The 22,752-nt window shown below is 38.2% G+C and overlaps 1 protein-coding gene across 1 annotated transcript in view; it reads left to right on the top strand.

Annotated features, from left to right (window-relative positions):
* LOC149067489 (uncharacterized) overlaps nt 1-22,298 on the top strand; it is a 44,083-nt gene extending 21,785 nt beyond the window's left edge. Inside the window, exons 2-3 of the mRNA XM_089252704.1 lie at nt 16,285-16,557; nt 17,893-22,298. Coding sequence (XP_089108830.1) covers nt 16,285-16,557; nt 17,893-18,254 — 635 coding nt within the window. The 3' untranslated portion in view covers nt 18,255-22,298. The remainder of the gene's footprint in view (nt 1-16,284; nt 16,558-17,892) is intronic.
* The last annotated feature ends 454 nt before the right edge of the window (nt 22,299-22,752 follow it).

Here is a 22,752-nt window from a genome sequence, read left to right on the forward strand (position 1 = left end):
ACTAATTCCGAATTTACATCATTTTTTCTCTCACTAATTCCGAATTTCCATCATTTTTCTCTCATTAATTCTTAACTTCTATCATTATTCTGAGATGTTTCCTCTCATTAATTCTGAATTTCCATCATTTTTCTCTCACTAACGCTGAATTTCCATCATTTTTCCTCTCATTAACTCAGAATTTCTTCCAATTCTGTGATTATTTCTTTCATTAATGCTGAATATTAATCAATTCTGGGATTTTTTTTCCTCTCATTAATTCTGAATTTTCATCGGTGATAGATATTTTTCAGAATTCCTGTTTATTCTGTGAATAATGCATGAATCTCTTCGGATACCTAATTCTCCTCCTCCACAAAATAGTATATAAAATCGGGGCTAAGAAGCCCTAAAATTCAAAGAAAAAAAAAGCAATGCCTTCCTGTAATCTTGAAGACACGGACATACATTGGTAGACAAATTATTAGGTGTCCATTTTGGCGAATTTATTATAACGCTTCCTGCTATACCACACACTTGAAATATTAGGACGAGAATTAGCTCGCCGGGTAAAAAAAACTCGTTTCTTTGATAATACGAAAATATCTCGTTATAGCGGATGAGAAAGGATTATTGAGTGGACTACCCGCTTTAAAAAGAAGTCTGTCTTGTACACACGGTAATTCAAAACCCTTTTCTTGCCTATCACGCGAGAGATGGCATTTCTCGTGCCGACAAAGGCCATCAATTACAAAAGAGCTCTGATTGGCATTAATTATATTCCAAGAGTTGGCTACGTTATTTTTTCAAATTTTTTTTCTTTCTAATTAATGACCATCTACATTGGATGGTGGTCAGAAGCAGCTGATTTCTGCGTTTTTTTTATTTCGCCAACGGCGATGACGTTTAATCGTCGTGCTTTTTATTGTTTTTTTTTTTTCCTGCTTATTGTTGTTGATTGGCTCGTTTAATGTTATTTATTCATTATTATCGTGTAATATTTCAACTTGGGCGTGATTTAAGGTGATCGTTGCGTGAGTTCAGTATGAACATGGCAGATTTTCACTTTTTTTTTTTTCATATCTTGTGGTGTACTCACAAAGGGCAGCTACATATTAATGGCCATGAAATGGAGAAAAATATAGGTTGCTTTAAAAACAACCTATAATAACAACCCAAAATTTTGGCTGCCCTCATTTGAAAAATTAATTTAACCCTTTCCGTGGTTTTTAAAATTTTACTTGTTACAATGTGGCGCAGTCAAAATCACTAAACTCACTTTAAAATGTCATATTCTTTTCTTTTTCAAAAGGAATATTTTTTCAGAATTATATATACAGGGTTATTATTATTTCAGAATATACAGGAAGGATGAAAAACATCCATACAAAAAATTTTAAACACGTAATTAAAAGTAAATAAATTAACACAAAAATTGATGAGAATTCAGCACTGAAGATAAATTTAAACTGGAGAGAGAAACAATTCCCGAAACTAATGAGAATTTTAGACTTGATGAAATAAAAGTAACTGAAAGAAATAACTCCATCACCAATGAAAATTCGGAATTAATGAAATAAATAATATTATTGAAAATAATAGTAATAATTTCGTATTTTTAATATAATTGCTAAAACAATTATGCAAAATCATTATTATTATTTATTTTATTGCACCTTTTGTATTAATTTCTTTATTTTTAATTGGTCACTCTGTACCGGCTTTGGCCTTTTGACGACAACCATTGAAATCTGACTGTTTTTCATATTGTGTATTGTGCTACTAATTTTGGAAAAATAAGTTGAAAATTGGAAATAATCCCACAATTGATGAAATTTCAGAATTAACGGAAAAGGGAAAAAAATCCAGAATTGATGGAAATTCAGAATTAACGGAAGAAAAAAAATAATTGCGGAATTCAATGAAAAAAATAACTCCAGCACCAATGAAAATTCATAATTAATAAAAGAAATAATCTCACAATGAAAATTCAGATCTAACGGAAGAAATAATTTCAGAATTCACGAAAGCCTCCAAAAATTTACCACGAGTGCGGGGGCTCCCACAAACTGCAGAGCCCACACCTGCCGCACACCCCCAAGGGCGGCTCTGCTTCGATTAATAACGAAATGTCGGCCGTAACGACAAAATTTCGTGTAATCTTTGATGTCGTTATAACCGAGTCTGACTATCTCGTTACTGCCCTGTCCCTGGCCAAATCCATCAAATAAAATCAAACCATTTAACATCAACACATTAAGTAATCGAAGATGATCGATAAATATCGTTGATGGATCGATCAAGAATCCATGCGTATGTCATTGTGCGATACCAGAAATGTTCTCTCTTCACAGTTATGACATACGAGACGAGCGAACGCGTGTCATGAACATCATCGTCTTTTATCGGGCGTTGCGTTGAAAGGCGTTCCTTGAGGCGTTTATCAACGAGTGCATTACTCGTTAAAAAACGAGCATTTTCTAGATATCGAACACAAGGAGCCCTTTTCTCGTCTGAACGAGTTCGTCCGCTCCCTGGGAAAAAGGTCAGCATATCATAATCATATACAGTACATAAATGAGGTTTTTATTCGCCATATCGCCAAGAAGTGCTTTTTTTGACGGACATAAACTTGCTTTTATTTCAAAATTTTACAACATGGCGTCTATATTTAGATTAGGGGTCTTCAACGCATGGCCTGCGAGCCACGTTTATCACTAGGAGCCTTTTTTCGTGGCCCGCCGATCATTTTCAGAAAATTGTTGAATATATTGAAAAACGATTAATTCTAGAATTTGTGAAAGAAATGAATCTGGAATTGATGCAAGAAATAAATCTAGAATATAAATAAAAGAAATAACTTTCTATAGAATAAATTGAAAGAAATAACTTTCTAGAATAAATGAAAGCAATAATTTTCTAGAATATAAGTGAAAGAAATTATTCCATAATTGATGATAATTCAGAACTATAGAAAGAAATAATCCCAGAATTATTGAAAGATTACATTTTATTAAACAAATAACTTCATAATCAGTGAAAAAATAACTTATAAATCAATAAGAGAGAAATATAATGTAATTTCTGATAGAAATTATTTCACAATCAGTAACAGAATAATTACATAATTATTAAAAGGAATTATTCCAATATACATTTCTACTCCAATTAGCTGTCACAAAGTCATTTCTAAATCACTTGAGTTACCCGCAGCACACCTCGGGTTCACTTAAGTGGCTTGTGGACTCGTGGTACATTTGCAGATTACTTGAGTGGCTGGCGGCACACATTCAAGATCCCTCAAGTGGCCCGCTGAGCACTCAATGTCACCTGATTGGCTTGTGGCACATTCCTAGATTACCTGAATAGTTTGGGGCAAATTCTCAGATCACCTGAGTTTCCTGAGATTCATTTCCAGATAACTCAAGTAGCTTGTGGCACGTTTCCAAATCAATGAAGTGGCCCCCAGAAGGTTGAGCACCCTTGATCTAAGACAGTGGTTCCCAAACTTTTGGCACCCATGGCTCTCTTGCCCAATTAATGGTTCATCTGTGGCTATCCGGAATAGTTTAGTAGATATTTTAACTCATAAAAGATCCACTTCAAAACATACAGAGGCACGCCAATCAATATCTCAGCTCACCGCGTCACACACTTTGGGAAACACTGATCGGAGAGTATGATGCAACCGCGCTCACTATCGTAAAAATCAACGTACGCAGCCAAGATCAGTCCATCAGGTAGTAATTACTACTGTAATCATTAGTTCGGCCATCGTGATTGTAACCAATAAATGACAACAACAACAACATAAAATGACTTCTGAAAAAAGCATTTTCACTTTCGGTCATCGCCATCATCATCATATCCGGTGGATTGAGATTATTTAAAATGGTATAAAAAAATGGCGGCAGGAGGAGACTGTAATTTAGTATAGCAATCAACCGTGGATTACGATAATTTCGCGGTTGTAATTGTCCTATGGTGGCCTCTGAGGGATCAAGGACACGCCAAATAATGTCCCTCAATCAGCGGTTGTTCCAACTTCCACTATAACATTTGGCGGATAGGTTTTGTTTTTCCATCGCCATTTTCGTGAAATCAAATAATCGTATGGCATATATATATATTCTAGAAACCTTGGTATGGCATAGTCTTGTTTGATAGTATGAAGAAATGGCATCGGGACACGAACAAGAGTGTCTTGGAAACTCCTAGGTGGTCAGTGCTCATTATCTTTGCTGTACAGGGCGGTTATAAATAAACTGACACTACTCAGACGCATGTAGCGCCCATTCTGATGAAGGTACTCTGATGAATATTGGTATATATGAGATACAGTCAGACCTCGTTAGTGCGTCACCCGGGTAACACGTCACTCCGCTTATAGGGTCACTTTTTGGAAATCCAATTGTCCTCTATGGGGTTCTGATATTACTAAGCTCTTGATAATGCGTCACTCCGCTTAAGAGGTCACTTTTGTGTGAAAGCACTATTTCCAAAATTACCATTCAAATCGGAAACTCTTCGCAAAATATAAACGATAAGTTCAACGTTCACTTTTACCACGTCGAAGATCTCTACCTAGCACTTCTAGTACAAGACCAATGAAGCCATATCTCCATCTTTCCCCCCTTTCACTACAGCAGTGGTTCTCAAACTCCTTTCAATCGCGGCGCTGCTTTCCCTAATCAACGTTTATCCGCGGCTCCCCAGATCAATGTAACACAGAGGTGCGTTTTGCGAAAATCGTGGCCAAAACCCCAAAAAAAGTTTTGCCGTTCGACCCTGATTTTTGCATAGATAAAGAGTGAATAAACCCCGGCTTCTCAACGTACTTGTTTTTTCGTTCATCACCTCAGTTTTCGCCCAGAAGGAGCTCTAATGTGGTGATTCAAGTAGCAGTATACCGAGCATCAATCTAAATCCTGTACAAAGCCGCTGTCGTTCAGAAATTTTGCAGCTCTCCAGGGAGAATTTTACGCAGTTATTTATTTTCTTTCAAGTGCGTTAGCAATTATAATTTACAATTTTGTCACACAATGGTTGTCACTTCTTCAATGCTTCCATTATGTTGAGTAAACCTGGGCGTCGCCGGGTATTATAGCTAGTTGTTAATAAATCACAATTATGATCATAATATTATTATGATACACATTAATATATAGTGTGACCATAATATTTTACACCCAGACCACGACCAGAAACATTTTTCTTATTTTCTTATTTCGGAATGGCTCAGCGGGATTTTTTTTTCTTAGCGAGTTGCGTTTCATGGTCAGCTTTTGAGTAATATGAAAAATCGAACTATTAAGAAACTTTGTGTCAGGACTGGAACGCACAACAGACGGGGACTTACAATTTCTATCTTCTTTGGAGAAAAGGGGGAGATCTCGCTTCTTCAACTACCAATTCCACGCAAACAAAACTCACCAGTGTTATTTTTCACCTGAAAAATATTTTTTTTCGAACTCAAAAGAATATTTTGTTTTCATTTATATGACGTTCCAAAATAATTAAACAGTCATACAAGAGACCACGACGATACTTTGGTTTCGATAAACATGCGGAAATATTTGCAAATACAGTATTTGAAAATCGAAAAAGTTAATATTATGTTTTATTCATTGATGCGCAATTATGTAGCAAATAAACATTAATTGATTGGGAAAAACTAGAGTAAAATGAGTTTTCATGACTAAACTCATTTGGAAAATCAAAGTTTTGTTTTTTTGCATGAATGCACCAATGAAGAGACAGGAATCAGCACGGCCATGGCTTACTCCCACCTAACGAGTCACTCCGCTTACGAGGTCATACTTTTGGTCTCCCAAAAGTGGCTCATTAACGAAGTTTGACTGTATGTGGAACATGGCGAAAAGAAAGATTACATGAAAAAAATAGTTAGCAGTTATCTTTTTCCCATGGTCCAAATAATGACCAAGTTTCAATGAAATATGTTGACTACAACGGGAGCTACATACTTGGCCGAACAACACCTCTTTCTCGGCCAAAGAAAACCTCCCCATGCTCTAAGCAAAGGCCACAAAGCAATAAAACTGATGAGACGGTGGGAACAATTCATTATTAGCGAAGGGAGGTGGATCGGCGTATTTTTTTTTCTGTCCTTGCTTTTTTTTGGCGGTTCTGTTTAGTTGGGAAAAATTACTGTAGTGGTCAGTGTGTGTTGTTTTTTTCTCTTTTTCTTTTTGGTCAGTGTAGTGTCGCCATCTGTTGTGCAAATTGGCAAAAGTGACGTCACCAAAGTGCTATTGCAAATGCCTTCCTTTTTCGAATCTGGTACATTTACATATGGTGCGATGGATGCACCACATCCAATGCTACGGAATGAATTTTGTTAAACCCTGCCGAGTTTTTGGAAATTAAGGAATTCGTAACACTCGATACTTCGTAACCATCCACAGGGTATATGTAAAAAGATGTCGAAAAAAAAATTAAACTTTAAAATTACTAAGATGATAAATTTGTACAAAAATTAGAAAAAAAAAAAGTGATCGAAACCTTCAGCAATTATCAATTGAATTCGTTATTCCACCAATTGTTTCAGGAAAAATTGTGCCAATGTGCCGCAACATTGATCCTCAGCAATTAATTTGTTAATTACATTCCATTTGGATTTTGAGTCACCGTTAGCTTGAATAAATGCTGCAATATAATAATCATTAGAGCCTGGATTATATGCACTTAAAAAGTGGCAAAATAGGCACTGAAAAACGCTGAAATGCATTAAAATGTTAAAATTTTCACTAAAAAAAATTTGAACTATGCCGATATATACTATGAAATCAAAAAATTTGCGAAAAATGAAAACAAGTATATCTAATATTATATACCAAAGTATATATGGCACTGAAAATGAAATGCATACGCAAAAATTTAAAAATATGCATTTGAAAGTGTGGAAAAATGAAAAAAATTCGTGAAAATTGTAAAAATATGCAGAAAATTAAAAAATGTGCCCTAAAAATTCTTCACTGAAAAATGTTCATGAAAGGGAAAAAAAATTCATTTAAAACAGCCAAATTTTCTCTGAAAATGAAAAATATGCGCAAAAAAAATATCCATATTAAAAACATTAAAGCCTAACGTAAGAGGAAAGGGAAAATATGCAGTAAAACTAAAAAAAAATATCACAAAAAATATGAAGAACACGTGCATATTTAGAAGTGCAAAAATATTCCTTTTTAAAAATTCCTAAAAATGAGTAATACTCAATAGTGAAATATTTTCTTGAAAAAGTTGAAGAAAATTGATTGAAATTCGAAGAATAAAAAGTTAAAATAATCTCTTGAAAAAAAAAAATTAAAAAATGTTAGAAATTTTTTGCACTTATTCTGAAAATTCTTCGATTTTATGCACTTTCATGCATTAATAATAGAAAAAGGCCAAAATATGCATATTACGTCTTTAATTTTTCCAACGAAAATGCATTTTCATCAATTAGTGGAGATGTAATTGAGATCGAATGTTATTTTGATTGCTAAGTTTGTTTCGTTATATCACAGAATATTGATTGATTGTAGTGGGTTTCTCAGAGAGAGAGAGAGACAGAGACAAAAGGCGTGATGGGTGGTGCTGCCATCTGGCAGATTTTTTATGAATGTCAGAACATAAATTATTACAAATTTTCCTTTTTTCATTCAATAAAATTAAATTTAAATGGCCTAGGGAAAAAAATTAAAAACTTCTGAATCATATTGCGAAATTTTTCAATTCAATTAGTTTTACTCTACTGGAATCATGTTTCGTTAGTAATGAAGCATAAATTTATTTTCTTCGCAAAAGATGGCGCTGTAATCGCGATTGGTTTTTAGTTTTACGTGTTCGTATTGTCACGTCACGTATATGTACACCATTATACAGGGTGCATAGCAAATGAGGAAATGGAATTTTACTGGTGAACCGTTGGTCCTAGAGGTATATACGCATAGTTAGAAAAATTTTCCAAATAACGTGTAGTACTCAGGTATGCCATTCATTTTTCAAGGGGTTGTATAGTTATTAAAATTTTTAAAAAAATAAGTTTTAAAGTCATTGCGTGCCCCAAAACCCAATTAGAAAGTTATTGCCTTGTCTCTCCTGATCTGAGGCATTGGCGACATTTTACTAGTCGTAAAATTAAATTTTATAATGAAATCAAGAAACCTTAATTCCCGATCTTGACAACCTTTCCTGAAACTCATACACGCACTCACTTTTACACATACTTTACTCTCTTGTCTTTGCCTTTACCGGAAGATCCCAAGGGGCCCCAGCCCGTATGGTGACTGATGGCCCCCTTTAAGGGCCAGGCATCACCGATAAACTTCTGATTCTGGTTTGTCTCTCCTGTGATGCCAACAGAAAAAACTCCACGTTTCTAAAAGTGCAATATTCACTGAGACATTCGAATTAAAAAAAAACGGAGGAAAGTTGGGGGGAAAAACAGCTATACTATATATATATATATATATATATAATTCGTTTTACCCGCATTTAACGCTATTTTTAAACAATTTTTTTTCTGTTTCTTGAATTCGAATATCGCAGTGAATATTGCACTTAGAAACATGGAGTTTTTTTGGTGACATCAGGAGAGACAGGGCAACATCTTTCTAATTGGGTTTTGGGGGCACACGGGGACTGTATAAAAAGTTAATATTTTTATTCTAACAACTGTGTGTACAACTACTTGAAACGTGAATGACGTAGCTGAGTACTCTTCACGTTATTTGAAAAAATTTTCCAACTGAAAGTATACCTCTAGGATCAACGGTTTGCCAGTAAAATGCCATACTCCCCCTGTTTGCTATGCCCCCCCCCCCGTATGGGTATATTGTTTGCAGAGGCAGATTCACATTATTTTTCCGCCTGTGGGCAGTGCTGTCTTAACGCATGGGCCTACCCGAACACGGCCCGGGGCCCTCGAGATACGAGGGGCCTCAAAAAATAAGATTTGGTTGAAATTTTCGAGAGTAATAGCATGTAAATTTTCTTGCCGATCTCAGCAAATCAGAGATGGCATTGAAAATGTGGGCTACAGGAATTTTGCCTCCCTTCTTTTCCCTCTACTCACATTTTCGTGACTACTCCCTTTCCTCGCATTCGCTCTCCGGTACTATAACCCGCTTGGCCTCCCCTTTAGTACTTACTCCAGCAAGTACAACCGCTTCCCTAAAGCAAGTTCTCAACCTTTTAGAGAGTGAGGGCCGCTTGATTGGTTCGAAAACGTGTCGCGGGTCACTTAGTTGATCTGTAAATATGCTGCGGGCCACTCATATCATCTGAAAAATGCACCGCAGACCACTTAATTGAAGTGAGAATATGCCGAGGCCCACTTGAGTGACCTGGGTGCTGTTCCAGATCACTCAAGTACATGCTATTACTCTCGAAAATTTCAATCAAATCTTATTTCTAGTGAATCCCCAAGCACAAGTGATCTGTAAATGCCGCAGACCACTTAAGTGATGAGGAACTGTCCTGTGGGTCGCGCAAGTGATCTGGTATTGTGGCACTTGTGGTTAATTTTTGCAAAATTAGGTTTGAAGTCACGGGCCTTATTAGATGATTTCGAGAGCCATTGGGTTGAGCTCTAAAGTCATTCACATGCTTATACACTATTTTTGTCACTCACATGCTTGTACAAGCTTCAGGTCACTGACTGTAGGTCACTCGTTTGGTCATTAACACGCTTGCTTACTCTTTAAGTCACTCTTTTGCTCATTCACATGCTTGCAAACTCCCTAGATCATTCACTGACCTACTCCCTTGCTGTCTGGGCAGAGAAGGATTTATTGTGGGCAGGGCCGTCTTAAGAGTATCATGGGTTCCCGGACCAAGTGGTTTTTCGGAGGCCCTACCTGGTAAATCCTAGAAAATTTCAACCGGATCTCATTTTTGTGAGGGCCCCTCTTCTCTTGAGGCCCCCGGGTCGTGCCCGGGTGGGCCCCATGCGTTAAGACGGCACTGATTGTGGGTTACGCAAATTTCGCCAACCTCCTCCCATTCTGCTAATTTTCTTGGCCATTCGATCCCTTAATCTTCCGCCCCTCTTAACTTGCCGCCATGGACTATAGCCCGCCAAGTCCCTCTGTAAATACGCCACTGAGTGTTTGATGAAATGAAAAAAAAAAGTCCTATTTTCTGATTTAGAATTGGTTACTATTTAGTTCCTTTATGAAGTAAATGGGTTTTTATTGGTAATGTCAGATTTAATCCGAAATCGGGTCTAGTAGTTAATATGGAAATAAGCTTTTGAAAATCAGTGTTTGGTGGATCCTCAGAGTGATGGCATTATTTTGCCAGGAGCTCCCCATGATGCAATTCAATATCTACTGATCCACTGGAACTGGACCATCATGATCATCATGGGGTTCCTGCAGAGGTGTCGGGAAAAATATGCACTTGGGTGCTTGGCTTGAGCTTTATATGGAACATTTTGATTCCTGAATGAATTCTGGGGGTGCTCAGACCTGTGATACAGAATACTGTGGGTGCATGGGCACCCCACTAGGTTCCTGGCAAAGCCCTGCTCTGACTCTGAGGGCCCCAACAAGGTGGAAACTATGTATTTCCTCCATGGGTCCCCCCCCCCCAAGGGTGAGGCTGAAAGGGCTCTAGTCCTAGGGACCTACATATGGACCTGGACAGTGACGTGCATTGTGCTTCCACAAATGTTTAATTTTTGCATTATTTTGTGGTTACTATATATATTTTAATTTTTTTCCCCCCCATATACTTTGAAAAGGTGTTCTCATGTTTGATTAGGTAGGGTGGATGGATTTGATGAGCTGGGGAAGGTGTTGCTACTTTCCAACAGATACCCTTTACGTTAGAGGTTCCGTAAGGAATATTAACGTGGGTATCTGTCTGGTAGTTCAAGTTCAAGTCCCAGGGACCGGAACAATTACCATCATTTTTTTGTATTTTCACTCTATAAATTCACCATAGAAAGGCCCGTGAAAAGCCTGGCTTGCGGGGCCCGGCAAAGATCCCAGCGTAGGGGTCCGCTCCAGGATGGGGAGGGGCGTGATTTTCTCATGGTCAATTGGACATTTACCAATGATCCTTAATAGTTATAGAGCTCTAAATTTTAACAGCATAATACATTTTTTTTCTCCTCGTCGAGAGAGCCTCCTAATGTCTTCTTCATCAAATCCCCCCCCCCTCCCCCGCAAGTTAGAATTGGTTTCTACCAAGAATACTTGTGCTATTGATGTTAACTTCAATGCAAGGTTATGCTTGCAAGCCCGGGCCTTGCATATTCTCCCATGTCTTCCACTCTTTGAATTACTACCCGCAAATAGCCTGAAGCTTCCATGTTGTTTGACCAACAACCCAAATGAAATATTTTCTAACTTTATATACAGACCATCAGGCCCTGCCCCACCCCCAAGGGTCTAACTGGCAGGGATCTAGTCCTGGGGACCGGGACAATTACCATAATTTTTTTTTTGTTTTTTCATACTATAAATTCACTATAGAAGGGCCCGTGAAAAGTTTGGCTTGGGGACCCATCAAAGATCCCAGCCCAGGGGCCACTCTGCTCCAAAATGTGGGGCTATGCCAGCAGGCTGTCGTAAAAATATCAATTGCCATCGTGCAAAATATCACACCTCTAAAAACCAATGTCACCAACAACCAAAGCTGCATAAACCTTTCAAGCGGCTTTACCAACAACGGAAGCTCTCGAAATGTTGACTCCATCATCGTCGAGACTTGGGTACAGATTGAACAAAAAGAGGAAAAATTACCCCCGCCCAGGACAAAAAAGGGTTCTTTTGGGGGGGGGGGGCTTCTTGCAATGCCCCTACAACTGTCTCGAACTGTTCCTTTCTGAGGTCACTCCGTCAACCCCCCCCCCCCCTTCCCCCCATGGGTTATTATTATCGTACCTGGGGTGGCGACAACTGCGTGTGGCTTATGACCTTTTGTGGGGAGGGTGCCGTTTCGAACAATGGTCTACTTGAAAATTGCGGGACTGCTCTTGTTGGTTTTGGATTCCACCGGCGCCAGACAATCAGAGATAAAGCTGACGACAAGTCCATCAACGGAGGATACTCCCTCCCTTTCGTTGTGGATTTTGCTCAATGACTGTCTTGTCTACGCACAAAGCATTTTTCCTCACTTATTATACGGATGGGAAGGGGTCTGATCCAAAAGACGAGCTGATGTAGGGGTGGCCAGACGAGGTACCCGAGGATCAGACAAATTACGGCTTTCCTAATTAAAAACCGGGACAAATCACGGTATACATTAATAAAAACGGGGCATTTAAAAGAAAACCCCTCTTTTGAGATTCATTGCAGCATAAAATTGCGAACTTACAATGTGTATTACGAAAATACAGTCGAATCCCGTTATAACGAACTCCAAGAGACCGGAGAAATCACTTCGTTATAAAGGAATTCCAGGTCTCTGCATTTTTCCTATGTAAACTTATTTGGAGGATTAGAAAAGTGTTCGTTATAAAGTGAGAATTTCGCTATAACGGTATTCGTTAAAACGGGATTCGACTGTATTATCTCACTGCTTCTACATAAATGCGCCGAAATCAGTAAAACATCAGGATAGGCGTATGGATGTGTCAGACGTTCTGTATACACGGGATTTAAGGGCACCATTAGAGAGAGGGGGGGAATTTTTTTTAAATTGCATCCAAACAGCACAAACAGAAATTATTTCTTTTCGCGATCATTTTTCTAATTTCAAGATTCACTTTGTTTCCAAAAGCCTTATGTTATCACCAAATTTCTAGAAAAATACTGAGCAAATCGTTCTGAAATTTCGGTCGCTTGAACCCTTATGTTTGTCCTCACAATTTACAGTGAAACATTTCGGGGATTGACAAAAAGTTAAATAACAAAAAAATGATTTTCGACCAACCCTGTATACACTCATGTCCATAAATTAAGGATAATCCCAGCTCCGGCAAATAAAGGTTCAGAAACAAAACAAACGTTACTTATTCATAAAGCCCATTTATTAAACAAAAGATAAAGAACAAAAACGATGGTGTATGTATGATACCATTCATAAAAACTACGATTTTTTCTCCCTGGAGCAATTGTAAAAAATATCTCCTTTACAAAAACTTACTATTACATGGCTGGTATGATGGTTAATACATTGTATGTCTCCCATGCGATGAAATACAGTCCGTACAACGCCTAGGCATGCTGAGTATCAAATTATCGATCTGATCTTGGGGAAGATCACTCCACTCAGCGAGCAATGCTCTCCGGTACACATGTAGGAGGCGGTTGACGGGCTGCAACTCGTCGGCCAAGCATATCCCACACATGCTCTATCGGATTAAAGTCAGGTGAGAATGCTGGCCATTCCATACGGGTTATATCCTCAGATTCAAGGCATTCGTTTACGATGTTTGCTCGGTGAGGACGGGCGTTGTCATCCATAAACACAAATTCTGCGCCCATGGCTCCCCTAAACAAACGTACATGTTGTTCCAGAATGATGTCCCGATAAATTTGGGTTTTCATGGTTCCGGTTTGAACATGCAGATCTGTTCTGGAACCCAGTATAATTCCACCCCAAACGAGCAATGCTGCACCACCGTTACGGTGTCTCGTTCAATGATGTTGCCTTGGTGGTAACGGGTACCTGGTGTTCTCCATATGAAAGTCCCACTTGAATCAGACTGCAAGCTAAACCTGGACTCGTCGGAAAACATCACACAAGCCCATTGTGACGATGTCCACATTGCATGTTCTCTACTCCAGGCTAATCGCTGCCGACAGCGAGTTGCCGTGAGCGGAACACATCTGACAGGCCTGCGAGCATATAGACCAATATCTCCCAAACGTCCGTACACGGTTTGCCTTGAAACTGTGGTACCCGTGGCTGCAGATTGCTGACGAGACAGGTCGGATGCTGTGCTTCGTCTGCTTCTTTTGGCAATTTCTGCCAAATACTGGTCTTCATTCGGCGTTGTAACTCGGGGGCGACCTGTACTGTAACGTCTACTGACATTTCCGTTATCTTGGAATCGTTTCCAAAGCCTAGAGATGACACTTTGGGCAATTCCAAGTTCCTCGTATACTTCCATCTGAGTACGCCCAGATTCCAAGCGGCCGATAATTCTACCACGTAAAAAATCATCCACAGGCGTCCTCTGTGTCATAACTATTCGCTTATGGCACTGAACGCCTTACAGAACTCTTGTGAACAATTTAACTTCTTTGCCACCATTCCTTATATACCCCCCCCCCCCCCCACTTACACTCTCGTCATTGTGACGTACTATCGGCATCATCTGGTGGCTTCCTGAAATTAGCATATCATTCTTGCAGATGTGTGTGATAATTCTACAGGTGAAATTTTTACTTTAGATTTCGATTTCCGTGTGATTCTGAATTATCTTTTATTTATGGATATGAGTGTATATGATTAAAAAAACTAAATGATTTGCAACTTTCACAAAACATTGTACTAACGTTGTGCAGTACTGTACTTGTGTGCATTTTCGTGAGAATAGCAGGTAGGCCTATATTCACTAAGATATAGATGTTTTCTATAAAAATTCCAATTTTCATCGCGTGTTTTTTGTTTCTAACACATGAGAAGTTTCCAACAAATTTTTATGAAATTCACAGAAAAATTGACACTACACACGAGACACTATGTAGGAATTTAGAGTGTAATTTATTATTCAATGAGATATGAACACTTTTAGTAAATGGGTTTTAATCGCGCATGCGCATAAAATATCGATTTTATATATTTTTTTCATAATTTGGTTGCCAGATATGTAATGCAGCTTACAATGGATCCCACTTATAACGTTTTTCAAAAAAAAAACCCGTCATAAAAAACGTTGTAAGCTGAAGAACGCTTTAAACGAGAAATCTTGATGAGAATTACAGTTGGGAGACCACGAAAATAAGTCATACTTAGCGGGAAAACACTCTAAAATGTGGGAACGTTTCATAAGCGGGATCGACAGTATATGAAAATTCCAGTTGAATATTACGAAAATTCAGCGAAGATATACGCGATATCGTGAGCTGTAATTTAAGTTATTGGCTGAGTGTACCTGAATGATAAGGGATTTTCCACAAATTGGTATTTCAATTATTTTATGTCATTTGATTAAGATGGGAAGCGGGTTGTGACCGGTCCTTTTATTGTTAATAATGCCACTTGATTATTTCGTTCATTTGACATCATACACGTGCGTATGAGGTTCAAGCATTACTCTCATGTAGCATCAGACACATCATGTCTTCGCTCATTTGCATAAAGCTGTTGACCTCATTTTGGAATAATCAAATGACAGAAAACAATCGAAATACCAATTTTTGGAAAATCCCTTATCATCCAATTACTCTCAGCCAGTAACTATAGCTCACGATATCACGTATGTCTTCACTGAATTTTCACGACATTCAACTGGAATTTTCATATACGTTGTGCATTATACATATCTGGCAACTAAATTATGGTAAACGTATGTATTTCAAACCCCTGATTAACGGTCGTCCCTATTCTACGGACGAATTTTTTTGTCCTGTTGGTGTCCGCAAAAAAGAGGTTTTACCAAGACCGTAGCGAGAGGGGGAGGGGGACTTGGGGGTTCGGTCTCCCCCCTACCCCCGAAATTTCAGAAAATAACTGAAAAAGGTCAAAGGACTGAAAAGATGGTCAAATCTATTGTTTGACCACTTTGGTCCCCTTTCCCAAAATGGAAACTGTCCTCCTCCGAACGAAATTTCTGGCTAAGGGCCTGGGTTTTACTGTATACATTTACAGTTGTCGTGCGAATCGTAATACAAGCAGGCAGAGGCACCGACATGAAGAAAACATTATGGGGGGGGGGGCCTTGCCAGTCATCCCGGGACTTATACGGGACTCAAACGCGCAAGATATGGTGCATTGTATATTCATTAATTATTGGGGAGGCCGGCTCAAATAGTCTCAGGCCCTAGGTTTCGGTGCCTATGCAAGGGGGGGGGGGAACCTTAACATTGACCGTAAGGGAAAAATTTTAGTTTCAGAGGATTTCATCCGTTCAAGAGGGGTATCCGTTTATCCGTTGCCCAGTTAAGCGGGACGAACTGTATTTGAAAATGATTCTATTTCATTCGATCTTTGATAGCGCAAAGAAAAACCGGGACAAATAGGCGTCCCGAAAGCCTTTTTTGGGACAGTGGATTTAATAGCGAAAAACCGGGACATCTGGTCACCCCAGCTGATTGGTCATTTTTTACTAATGCATTGTGATAGTATTTTCATAAATTGAAATTTACAAAAAATTTTAATTAAATTTAATGTTTCTTTGCTCAGGGAAGTTGATATCCTGCGTGTGCACGACCGACCCCTGCATCGAACAACAGACAACGACCTGCAACACGACGAGCATGTGCTTCAGCCAGTATTTGGACAGAGGTGACGGTAACAACCCCGTGGTAAAAGGTTGCATCACCACTAAGACACCTCTATTGTGCGAGAACCGCAGGCCAGCAGTTCACCACGCCAAGTGGCCAGTCCTCGTGTGCTGTAGCAAGAACATGTGCAACCAGGATGTAGAGCCGACACCTTCTGGGGGTGCCATAAAAAGTAAGTACTGTACTGCTTAAGCCCGCAAATGTTCAACCCACGGTCAGTTTGCAGCATATTTGCGGATCACTTGAGTGACACGAGGCACATTTACAGATGACTTAAATTGCATGACTTGAATGCACAGTTCCAGAGCACTTAAGTGACCCGTGACACATTTACAGATCCCTTTAGTGGCCTGCGGTGCAGTTGCACATCTCTTAAGTGGTCAGTCGCACATCTCTTAAGTGGTCAGTCACACATCTCTTAAGTGGTCAGTCGCACATCTCTTAAGTGGTCCGTCGCACAGTTCTAGAGAGCACTCAAGCGGTCCCCGGCACATTTACAGATTACTTAAGTGACCTTCGGCACAGTTAAAGAGCAATCAAGTGGCCCGCAGTTCAGTTCCACATCACTTAAGTGACCTGTGGTGCTGTTCCAGGTCACTTGCGGCCCTCTACACGTTTTCAAACCAATGAAGTGGCGCGTACTCTCCTAAAGCTTGAGCACCCTTGATCTTGATCTAATACCATTTCAGTTGACCATCAGAGAAAATTAGATATTGTGATTCTTATGGTGCCCCAAGCACAAAATATTTCCGAAACGTGAAAAGGGGGAATGTAAAGCATAATAGAGCCTCTGGTAGCCCCTGTATGACCAATTTCAAGGCCTATTACTGGGCTGTGTTCATGCGCAGATTCAGACCCAGAAATATACAATGGAAAATAATGTGTCTGTCCCATGAAATACGGGATGCACAGCACGCCCTTTATTCCCAATAATTTGCTCTCAAATGCATAAGGAGGCCCGTGATAACGAGATTTGTTGCTAAGAGAGAAAGCATAAAAATTTATAAGACTGTACTTTCGCCTAATTAGTGACCCCAGAATATCACTTTGCCCGGTGGCCCCATAGTTATGTTGATGGCCCTAGCCACCGTCGTATCTGGATCAAGCATGCTCCAAACTCACTAAAGCGGCCCCACTAAATAGGTTCACCATTTTGTTAGATTTTGTCTAAAGCAGGGATGACGCTATAAACGTTTGATAAAAGATCTTTTTCAAAACTTGAAAAATGCAACCAAATATTCGAGCGAATGCAGCCGCTGTTGTTTTTTTACAAGTTTTGTAAAAGATGTTTTATAAAACTTTTACAGTGTAATGCCAGCCTAACAGAAAATTTCTTTTAATTCGTCTCACCATTGAAAATATTCACATTTTTCTTCAACTATATTTATAAGGTCAATTTAGGTTTAGCTTCGTGGGCCACATCAGATGGCTTCAAGGGCCACATTTGGCCCGCATGGTTATAGTATTTTCGTATGAACTAAATGAATCACTGTCCTTTTTTTTTCAGATGCTGGATCATATTCATCGACAACTCCGCCGACGACTACATCGACGACCACCACGAAGCGAGTCGAAGTGCCATCGTCGACCGACATTGATCACAAGAAGACGAGCACCAAGAGCGTCATGAGCTCGGTGTACGTGTTGGTGCTGGTGGCCGGCATATGCAGCCTGTTAGTGATCGGTGGCATCGCAGTGCTGGTTCTCAGGAGACAATCGAATCTCTACGACCAGGAATTCGGTGCAGTTCAGAGGAACGGTTATCTCAAGGGGCAGACGGTCGAAATCGCTACGGCGGACATTCGGTCGTCGTCCCAACCGAAAATCATCGGTAGGACTTACGACAACAAGCTCGTACTCAGCTCGTGATGACGCTCGGCTGAACGTGAGGAACGTACGCGACTGTGATACAAATGTGTACATATACATATTAACTAACTGTCCGAACAACAGTGTCTTCGGCCATCGGGCTGCTGGCAGCCAAAGATCACGTGACCTGTCGCAATCGAATTGTTCAATTGCCTTTTAAACTGAATTTTAGTGATTATTTTAATTAAAATTTTCGAAGATGGAATTTTGAAGAGCGGTTCATAAATGAAGTTTTTGTTATTGCCTGCTCAAACCTTTGGAGTGCCGGTGGGCCACCTAAGTGATCTGGAACTGTGTAAAGAACTTCTTGAATGAAATAAAACTGCTAATCACTCAAGTGATCTGTGAGCATACTGTGGGTCACTTAGGTGATCTAGAACAGTGCAGTAAGTCACTTAGGTGATCTAGAACAGTGCAGTAAGTCACTTAGGTGATCTAGAACCGTGCAGTAGGTCACTCGAGTGATCAGACAATGTCCCGCGAATCACTCAAGTTATCTGTAAATACACTTTTGGTCACTCAAGTGATTCAGGAATGTCCAGCGTGCCACTTGAGTGATTCGGGAATGTACAGCTGGCCACTTGAGTGATGTGGAATTGCACCGTGGGTGACTTGAGTGATCCATAAATGTTTATTTAATTTTTAAAAAATTAGGTTTGAGGTCGCAGGCAACATCAGATGACTCCGAGGGCCACATTTAGCCCGTGAGCTATGAGATGAGCATGTATGCTGTAGGCCTATGTCCAGTGTCACCAGAAGTGTTTCAAACCTGTTGGTGCTTATCTTGAGCCTTATATAGGAAATTTTGATTTCAATCAATTCTAAGGGCGCTCGGATCCGTGCTACAAATTACCGTGGGTGCTGAGCACTCACAGCATCTTCTGCTCCGACGCCACCGCCTGCCTATGTTAGAATCTCTCAAGGCGGGACCTAATGCATAGGCCTACCAGAACCTCTTAGAATAGTCTCCATCTAAGAGGATATTCCAAGGCTCCATCAAGATGTAGCAGAAAGTTGCTGAGCTAGAAAATCTCATTGGATTTTACACAATGGAAGGTTTAGATAATTCTCGATTAACGAGCACCTTTATGTGCATTTATTGTACAAGCTGTTGCTCGTGAGCACCGCATTGCTGAATTCTGATTTCTTCACGAACAAACACCTCATTCAAATTGCCTTCAAGGATTATTTACGTGGTGATTTGAACTTTGAACATATGGAGTTATCATGAGGGTGCTCTGATGATGGGCATTGACGGCGCTCGTGAATCAAAAAAGGTTGAAGATCACTGTCTCAGATATCAACAGATACAAAGTACTTTTATGGTGACTCAATCATATGCTCAAACGCAAATCGGCGTGATGATGATCTTCGAATGCAGTTCCAATTGGAACATTGAGAACGGGAGTCCAGGGTTAAATAGGGCAACAAGATTATAGATTTTTAGTAATTCAGAATTATCGTCCATTCCGAAATTATTTCTTATAATTTTGAATTTCCGTTAATTCCGAAATTATTTCTTACAACAATTTTGAATTTCAATTAATTCCGAAATTATTTCTTCCATCAATTCTGAATTTCTGTTAATTCCGAAATTATTTCTTTCAACAATTTTGAATTTCGTTCAATTCCGGCTATTTCCGAAATTATTTTTCATTAATTCTGAATTTCCGTTAATTCCGAAATTTGTTCTTACAACAATTTTGAACTTCGTTCAATTCCGAAATTATTTCTTACAACAATTTTGAACTTCGGTCAGTTCCAAAATTATTTCTTACAACAATTCTGTATTTCCGCTAATTCCGAAATTATCTTTTCCATCAATTCTGAATTTCGGTTATTTCTAAAATTATTTCTTTCATTAATTCTGAATTTTCTTTTACTCGAAAATTATTTCTGTAATCAATTCCGACATTTCATTTATTAAGAAATCATTTCTGTAATTAATTCTGACATTTCATTTATTAAGAAATTATTTCTTTCACTAATTCTGAATTAGTGTTGTTTCGGAAATTATTTCTATCATGAACGAACACCAAATTTTCATTGATTCGGAAATTATTTCTTACATCAATTTTAAATCCATAATAATTCAGAAATGATTTATTTCATCTTTTTTTTTTTTTGAATTCTCATTAATTCAAAAACTATTTACTCAATTAATTCTGTTATCACAAAAAAAAAAGCCGAAACGCGTTTACCAGTCAACAAATTAAAATTTTATTTGTCTTAAAAACGTGTCAATTTTTTGTATAAATCAATTAATTCTGGATTGGATTTTGATTTTTCTGGCATAAAGCGTTAATTTTGAATTGTTATTTTTTTTCATTCATTAATTCTGAAATCATATCTTTAATGGATTCTGAATTTTTCTTCATTAATTTTCTTGAATTTGTTTATTTCATTATACAAGGTAGAGGGGACTCCAGAACATCTCTTTGTCGGGGGAGGGGGGGATCTGATTCTGCTAAGACGGCCCTATTTCAAATACCAGGTGTGATCAGACGTAGCAATAACCTTGAGGACAATCCATTTTCTTAGACTTTTATAGATAATGAATTTCACTGAGAGAGAGAGTTCAGATCATGAATTTAAAAAATAAATAAAAAAGAATTCATCAAATATATATATTCTGAGTGGGTAAAATATGTTCCTATATTTTCATTATATACAGTATATACCGAATATTAAAACTGTATTTGTAAAAACGTTGATGAAAACAACCTGTAAGCTTTCATGTAAACTCGAGCTGTGCTGAAAATAGATTTTTGATTGTGTAATTTTATCGTCTCAGTATATCTCAGATGTTTTCCTCATTAGTATATAGATTGTTCACATTTTTTCATTGGTTGCAAACGGAGGCAGGACCTCTGAAAATTTACATATTTTTATATTCTTTCTTTTTAAAACAATAATTAAGATTATATGTAACATATCAAATATATATAATGCAGTGTTATTATTTTTCGAAATACAGTATACGAGCTTGTCAAAATGCATCTGAATAAAAATATCGCCAATTCAGTTCATTGAAATCAACGGGTTGTTGATATTTCCCCTTTCTTGACGTTAATCCGCGTAGTTACTTTGAAGTCAGTACCATAGCAACCGTGATGCGTGAGGGACAAAATTCACGGAAATGCGGTGAATATATTCTCTCGTATTAACGCTAATAAACATTATTAAAATCAACGGATTGGCAAATTTCCTTTCTTTTTTCGGATTCAATTGGAAAATATTGCCAATCAGTATTATTAATATTAAAGGGATTGGCGACATTTTCTTCTTTTCGGCGCCAATCTGCATAGTCACTTCCGTAACAACCGTGACTCGTGAAGGGCAAAATTCACGGAAGTGCGGTGAATATATTTTTTATGAATGTTATTAAATCCAACAGATCGGTGATTTTCCCCCTCTCTTTTTTTAATACAATTCGGAAATATCGCCAAGTAATGTTTTTAAAACAACAGACTGTGGCGATATTTCCCTTTTTTGGTGTCAATCTTCATAGTTACGATGACGTCATTTCCATAGTAACCGAGACGGATGAGGGACAAAATTCATGGTGAATATGATTCCTCATATTATCGCCAGAAAACTTGGTGATTTTTCTTCTTTCTTTTTGGCTTTAGTCTGCGTAGTTACGTCACTCGCTAGCTACGGTCACGGCTGAGGGACAAAGTTTTCAGAAATGTGATAAACATATTTTTTTGTGAAGTTTTTTTCTACGAATAAAAATGGTGTGCAGTTTTCGAGGGCATTTGAATCTTATTATGTGTAATGAACATCTTACATGTGTGAACCCATAGTTATATGTACTAATGTAAATACACGCATATCATGATTTTGTTTTGTAAATATTTTATGTGCATCTAGTGTAATCGATCTGCTGTGTATGTGTTGTTCATTATATATTCATTTTTCTTTCTACAAATATTTATTTTATGTGAAAGTCCTGGTTTTTTTGTAGTTCATATTCACACAACACAACGTCAATCGTGTTTGTTTTTCATAAAAAAATAATTAAAAATACATTTTATACAACTTTATCGGTGTGAATTATTTTTTAAATACTGTATTGTGCGTTAAAGATGGGCTGACAATATTTCTTCGAGAAAAATACGGGAGATGAAAATTGAGATCTTAAATACTGACATCAGTAACTCTCGCCAAAAAAAATTTAAACTCAAAAAACATTGCAAATTATAGTTAAAATTACAAGTTACCAATCGCGAGAAATTAAGAGCTACTGCAATGATGAGTTAAAATTTATTTCATGGAATGAAATACATTTATATATGATACAACATACAAATGTATGTTCAGACAAATGTCTGAGATGAATATTTGCATTTATTGTGATAATTATTATTTTTAAGTGACGAGAATTACCATCATTCGTCCTTTTAGTAATTATTACGAATTCAAATAGGGTGCAACAACGTAAAAAGCGGGACGTTTACATAAAAAACGTCAGGACCTCAGAAAATAATCGAAA

The sequence above is a fragment of the Pholcus phalangioides genome, unplaced genomic scaffold (assembly GCF_987345545.1).
Source record: "Pholcus phalangioides strain wild (caught in Gottingen) unplaced genomic scaffold, Ppha-v1.0 ptg000030l_1, whole genome shotgun sequence".
Classification (NCBI taxonomy): Eukaryota; Metazoa; Arthropoda; class Arachnida; order Araneae; family Pholcidae; genus Pholcus; species Pholcus phalangioides.